We start from the raw sequence: 6914 nt of genomic DNA, 5'->3' as shown, positions 1-6914 counted from the left end.
GTCGATATAACTTGAAATAGTAACGGGTGTATAAGAAGTGGGTGGATAAGTAATGCCAGCTATGGTGAGCTTAACGACATCGAATAATTTATCGGTTTGGCCGATGATTCGCCGATAAAAATTGTATCGTCACATACCCCGATCTACATAATTTATAATAATGCTGCTGCAATTAATTATATAGATCCTAGGATCCGATAAATTCTTGTATGCGATAATCGCTCTTCAGTCACGCGTTTACACCTTTGAGAGAATCGCAGTACCTTCCTTCTTTTCAACACTTCCGGCTGCGATAGCCGCGCTGTGAGCTTTTTCGATAAAGGACTCTTCGATTCATTGTTGTGTTGGCAGGATCTGGGATTCCGATTTTTTTGTGCCTCTCTACAATCTCACCTGTTTGTTTTAGTCCACAAGAGGGATAATTTTTCTGAATTAAACGTTAATTATTTATCGCAACAGTGTCCAACTGGACGAAATCGACATTTATTTTTTACACAGTAGCCGTTAACCTGCATTTTGCAAAATGACATACGCGACAGCGCGATCAATCATAATACTTTTCCTCGTGTTGGGCACCAAAACGCTGACAGAGAGTATAGGCATTAACAATTATTTCCAACTGATCAACGACGTCTACAGATATTATCGCACGTCGTGTGTTATTTTCGTGCAATCTGACAATTACGGTGAGTAGATACCGGGAACAGTTTCCGGTTATAATTTCTCACACTGCACTTCCGCGAACTTTCGAACAAATATAGAATCATCATTTCACGTGCAAATTATTTTATTTCTATATTATACGATTCAAAAAATTATTTTTTTTTATCTAATTGTTACGGATTTAAATTAAATAAAATGTAATTAAATAAAAAAAATTAAATTACTTTTTTCTAACTTTTGTTTGCAGTTATGATTTAAGAGAGCATTTAATTCTGACAACAAGTAAAATATAATACCATCTTCGATGCGAATATTACAGATTTAAACGCGACGACATTAGTGCACACGTGGTCGCGCGAATTCTCACGACACCGAGTCATGACCGTGACCACAACTTTCTCGGATCTGACGAGTGAGTACAACGACTACTGGAAGAATATCACGCGGCCGTTGTTTGTCGTTCTCCTCGACACCGAGGAGACCATGGGCGAGTTCGCCGAGACCACGAGGAGCGTAAAGCCCATCTCTTTTCCCATTTGGCTCGTTATGTTTCTTCAGCGTCCTGGGAATCCTCTCGAGGAGCGCTGCAGACATCCTATCGATAACGTATTCAACGTGGACTTCAGGACCCAGATGCTGGTCCTCTGCTACGCTCGTCCGATTCTAGTCGAGTGGTACGCCATTCGCGATAATCGCATCAGAACGTTCGACCTGGCCTTGTGGTCCCCCGATAGAGGTTTACTTTTAAAAACGCAAAAGTCCCTCTACGCTAGAAGGAGCAACATGTTCGGCGACGTTGTACGCGTGGCGTCCGTGATCGTAAGTTTTTCGCTCTTCCTCGAGCTCCGTTGTGCGTTGCTTCTTTTGCGAATCGGAAATTGGTCGTGAGCGACGACCTTCTGAAAAATAGTCGCCTTGAAAGAAAATTACCTCGCAATTTCCCACGAAATCGATATTAGAACGATTATTTATTAATCCGTAGACTCGCGTAAATTGACTTGAAAATTCTGTTGATATATGCACGAAGAACTCGCCGCTGATCTCGCATGAGAACGGTACGGTCGGCGGGTTTTTCGGTCTGTTGCTGATAGAGCTCAGCAAAGTGATGAACTTCACGGTGGAGATTCTGGATCCGGTGGAGGAATTCGGCAGCTGGAGCAAAGAAAAAATGGTGTGGACAGGTGCAATCGGCCAGTTGGTGACCAACGAAGCTGATATCGGCATCTCCGCATTCTCGATGACGACTGGTAGACAAAACGTCATTGACTATACAATACCATTGATACGTTCGCGATACCGTCTTTATTTTAAGAGGCCTAACACAGTCTTGGTGGAATGGTCTTTATACTTAAGGGTAATAATTATATATCTTTATATTAACAGTATCTATACATAAATTAGTATTAGGTGTATTAATAGTAGACATGCATTATTTAATATATGTATTACATATGCCTTATGTTAATTATACTGGCTACAATTGGAGGGGTAAAAACCACAGTAGCGTAAGTCAATTTTTTTAAAATATTTGACTTACACCACTGTAATTTTTACCTTTTTAATTGTACAATAATAGAAGTTTAAAACTGCACAAAGATTTTATAATCATTCTGTTTATTTATAAAATTAAAAATGCAATTACTTAAAATTGTTTAATTACATCTCTGGGAAAAGTGTTAACATTGCACAAAAAACAGTGTTAAGATAATTTATGCTAAAGATTCACGATAACAAAGTGAAATAAATTGCTGCTTTTCTTCATCGATAAATGTTCCAGGCATTCAGCTTTGGAACTTGGATAGCATTATTAATGATAATAATAACAGCTTCTATTCTATTGACTATCATAAAGACAAAAGGATACTTTTCGATGGACTTGATGTTCGAAAACTATATTAATGTTTGGGGGATTTATTGTCAGCAAGGTTTGTCAGGTAACGTTTACTAGAGACATTCAATATTTGTCTAGCATAATATTTTTGTCTTATTTGTCACGTTTTAAGCAATTGTGTGATGCATCGATATGTGTCAATATATGCTAATATGTCAATATGCCATATATATAGCGGAAAGTCCTTTATTATGAGATATAGGCTTCTGATAAGTGATAGCGAGGTGTTTCTGCTAAACTAATAGGTTCTATTTGTTGGTTTCATAAACTTATTGCCCTTAGAGTAAAACCTGTTTAGTGGAAAATTCATTATTCGATCGTGCGTGCATTCGCCTTCTACATTTTTCAATTCTGCACATAAACTTCCGGCAATCACGCAAAATAGATATGCTATCTCATAACAGGGGAATTTCCTTTACATATATATGTATATTTGACACCATAATATAATGCACATGTATATTTTATGCAAAGAATTTCTCAGCGAGTCATCGATGAGACTGGCTTTTTTCTCGATTTCTGCTTCGTCGATAGTAATTTTGGCCACTTATTCCGCCTCGTTTATCAGCAATCTAGTTCTCTGTACGCCCAAACTACCTTTTTCCACTCTGGAGGGTTACGTTAAGGATGGATCTTACAAATTAATTGTGGTGCGAAATAGCGCCGAGTACGACGTTCCTACTGTGAGTTCGCCGTTACTTATAAAGCGCAGAAATTATATTCTTGCGAAACAGTGATTTGTCAGTCATAGTAATTTCGATTGAAAAGCTCGCAAATAAAAGCACAATCTTGTAGCTGAGAAAATTTTGAAAGCATTATAAAATTAATATTATGCATGACATATACAAGTATATAAGTTTAGTAATTTTTTTGTAGAAAACGTAATTTTAAACGTTAGAGAAATAATTTTGTAGGGAATATATACTGTTCTTAAATTTGTTTGTATTCTTATAATGTAAGTATTTCCGGCAAAAGTTCGTAAAGAAGAGATCATATTCCTATTATAAGGTAAAGGTACCAATACCCGGACGCTTAAAATTATAATAGGTGTATCAATACCTGGACACATACCTATGTCTGGATACCTTTAAAAAAATATCAATTTATGGAAAAAAACGTTTGGATACTATAACAAAAGTTTTAGACTACAAGAAGAAATATTTTTATCTTTGATTTTAATTCGCGTTATTATACTTATATAAATAATAAAGGTGTCCAGATATAGGTACATATGGCCGGGTATTGGCACCTTTACCTTAACTGGAAAAGAAATCTTTTTCTTCAAATTATTCTTTCTCAAATTTTGCAGCACGTCAAGGATCCCGTTTTCCTGCAAATGTACGAATTGTTAGAAGAAAAGTATTTGCCGCTGTCAACGACGAAGGGATTCGAGAAAGTTAGCAATATTACTTAATTATAATGAAATCAACGACGTTAAGTTTCGTTAAGTCGTTCATTCTCATGTCAATTCTTACGCAGCTCTGCGAGAGAAACAAGTTATCGTTTTACACGACGGAGATATTTAAAGAAGCTATTAACATTTATATACGGTGTAGAGTCGTATATATTGAGACCGGAAGAATCGACAATTTGGCGATAACTCTAACGAAAGGAAATCCTTACACTGGTTTTATGAATTACCAGTAAGTCCTAAATATACATATTTATTTACAAAGACACATTTTTTATTTAATATACATTTATTGTTTAGGAGACTGCTATCCTTCATTGTACTACGTAATTGTCTGATGTTTATAAGTTGAGTGTTTGTTAATGCATGTGATAAAAAATCAATGAATTTTATTAATATCACATATTTTTAAAAATATAATTTTTAATAATTTTTAAGGTATAAATTTCATATATTTTATCTTATAAATATTCATTTAAGAATGCGAGAATATCGTTAAATTTTAATATTGTTGAAATCATTAAATTACAAGAAATGTTGTATTATAATATTCAGATAGAACTACTTACGACTGCTTTTCCCTTTTCAAGAATAAATGCTTTAAATATATTTTCATATTTTTCAGCTTGCGGAAATTGCAGCTTAATGGCGTTATACATAAATTAAAGAACAAGTATCACATACGAAGGAATCATCCGAGCGGGGTACATTACGGTTTGGTCGAATTAAGGGATGTAACGCCAACTTTGGTAATGGTGGCGGTTAGTATGGTCCTGGCACTTCTTATCTTGATAATTGAAAAAGTGTATTATTCGTCTAAAACTCGATCTAAGAACAACAACCCGAGCAGAAATCCTTATAGCCGCGAGGCAATAATCAGGTCCAAATAAAAATGCCTGATTTTTTGGTCAGAACCAAATCAGGTAATCTGGATATGGCCCTGATCCGAAAATAATGCAGCGCATGAGGATCCGAAAATAACGCGATCAGGACATGAGGATTTTAATCGTGTAAGGTCTTGAAAAGGTTACCTAATACGGACCAAGTGAGGACAACGTATGTGATCCTTATAGTTTTCTTACATTAAATATCGCATTAACCCTTTTAATGCGGAAAATGACTATAGTCACTGCAGTCCATTATACTGCTCACTGCGCCCGAGCAGGGACTATATATATATTGTCACTGTCCACATGCTGTTCACTGCGGTCGAGCAACTTGAAATGTTAACTTGCAACTTGAAATGTTAACTTAAAATGCTTCTGTTGATAATTTTTTAAATTGTTTTGTTATTGAGTTTTATTACATATAATATAATTGAAGGCGTTGAACGTCGAGTGCCTAGCTCTCTCGGCTGAATCGCGTATATCGGCGGATCGACGATCCGGCCACTACACTGGAGGCCCGTTTGCGTCCCGGTCGCCCCGTACCGAAAGGGTTAAAGGATAAGCCGGTAAACTAGTGATAGAAATGTAATTGGCATAAAAAATGCTGAAAGCAATGTTCCAAAATTCACCAGCAAGTGCTGGAAATCTACAGTACACGACAGCGCTGGAGGGTGAATTTTGGAACATAGCCGTTGTTTAATCGAACTCTTTACCACAGTTTCAACTGTGTTGTCACACGAACTTATCGTCACGTAATCAGCTGCCATATTGTGAGGTGGATTTTTCGCACATATGAAATGACAGGATCCTCAGCACCTACAATCAAGTAATTTTTTAAAAGAAACTGAAAATTAAAGAATAAAACTGAAATATATATATTCGTAACTATATATACATTAATCATTACAGTAGAAATAAGAAAGCCGATTGTAAACTGAACTTCTTCAGTTGATAACTGAATAATCGTTCTATTCGTATTTACACAACTGTAAAGTATCATTATTATTAATATAATACTGATACTATTATTAATGCGTGGAGGAACATATGATATATATAATAAAAATAAGAAAAAAAAAGAAATCTCCTTATACCTACATATTATAATTTACTTCGTGGTTTGCTCATGGAACACAAATGGCAGTCGTCGTTGATTCACTGTCAAAATGACAGTTTTCCCTAAATAATACAATAGAAATCTAGGAAATAAATAAATTCTAATGGAAATCCATTTTGAGACGTTCCGTAATACGTATCTTGAACCTCTCGGGGTACTGAGCCCCTCCACCATCTGCAAGGTCGTATCCAATGGGAGAGGATTATCACGGGAAAAAGCTATGTATTTTTCGGTACACAAAAAATGAGCACCGGACGCACGTAAGTAAGGCGTCGCTGTTACAAGACAATTATTGCCGGTAAATACATTGCGACGGAAAGACATAATTTGGTGCGACACTTGTACGGCATTCCCGAATTTAAATTAGAGGAAAACGCTAATAATCACACGATACTTTGCGCTCCCAAAAGTGCGACGCGATGAACCGCTTAGACGATTGTCGGCGATTTAAAGTCACGTATGAGTTTTTGAACGACTCGTGCTCGTGGCATTGCCGTGTTCACATACAGTTGTTCTCTTTCCACGTTTCTCGATTTTTATTTTTGGTCTTTAAACTGCTGGGGCACCTCACTGCATCAAAGTCGTACCCCGCTTGGGGGTTTATCGCCGGCGAAGAACCATACGACAGCTTTGCATCCAGAAAATGAGCACGTTCGTCGCTGGTACGAAATATTTATAATATCAGAAAACATATATCAATTGAGTATTTTATCAAATGTACTATAATTAATTACGGCAGCACACATGAATGCGTGTGACTCGCACTGCTACCTCTTCGCTCGAGCGTCGCCGCAAGAATGGCGCGGCAAGGTGTAGGCAAAGATGCCAGGACTATAGGTGGCGATAAGCCGAGGACAACCGCGTTATTTCGCATAATTATAAAATATAAATGTGTGCCACGACTGAAAACCTCGTCGGTGCCGCAACGCGTGGACGTTACGTCGT

The 6914-nt window shown here is 36.9% G+C and overlaps 2 protein-coding genes across 2 annotated transcripts; both read left to right on the top strand.

Annotated features, from left to right (window-relative positions):
* The first annotated feature begins 263 nt into the window (after positions 1-263).
* Positions 264-3291, top strand: LOC139817818 (glutamate receptor ionotropic, delta-2-like). The gene is made up of 5 exons (XM_071786108.1): positions 264-686; positions 983-1482; positions 1691-2017; positions 2441-2597; positions 3089-3291. The coding sequence occupies exons 1-5, from the start codon at positions 524-526 to the stop codon at positions 3289-3291; spliced, it is 1350 nt and encodes a 449-aa protein (XP_071642209.1). The 5' UTR covers positions 264-523.
* On the top strand, positions 2317-6330 carry LOC139817698 (uncharacterized). Its single transcript, XM_071785962.1, has 3 exons — positions 2317-3950; positions 4034-4197; positions 4591-6330. The coding sequence occupies exons 1-3, from the start codon at positions 3786-3788 to the stop codon at positions 4853-4855; spliced, it is 594 nt and encodes a 197-aa protein (XP_071642063.1). The 5' UTR covers positions 2317-3785; the 3' UTR covers positions 4856-6330.
* The last annotated feature ends 584 nt before the right edge of the window (positions 6331-6914 follow it).

Source organism: Temnothorax longispinosus, chromosome 8 (assembly GCF_030848805.1).
Source record: "Temnothorax longispinosus isolate EJ_2023e chromosome 8, Tlon_JGU_v1, whole genome shotgun sequence".
In the NCBI taxonomy this organism is placed as follows: domain Eukaryota; kingdom Metazoa; phylum Arthropoda; class Insecta; order Hymenoptera; family Formicidae; genus Temnothorax; species Temnothorax longispinosus.
The sequence above is the reverse complement of the archived record's forward strand: the minus strand, read 5'-3'. Positions and strand labels throughout refer to the sequence as shown.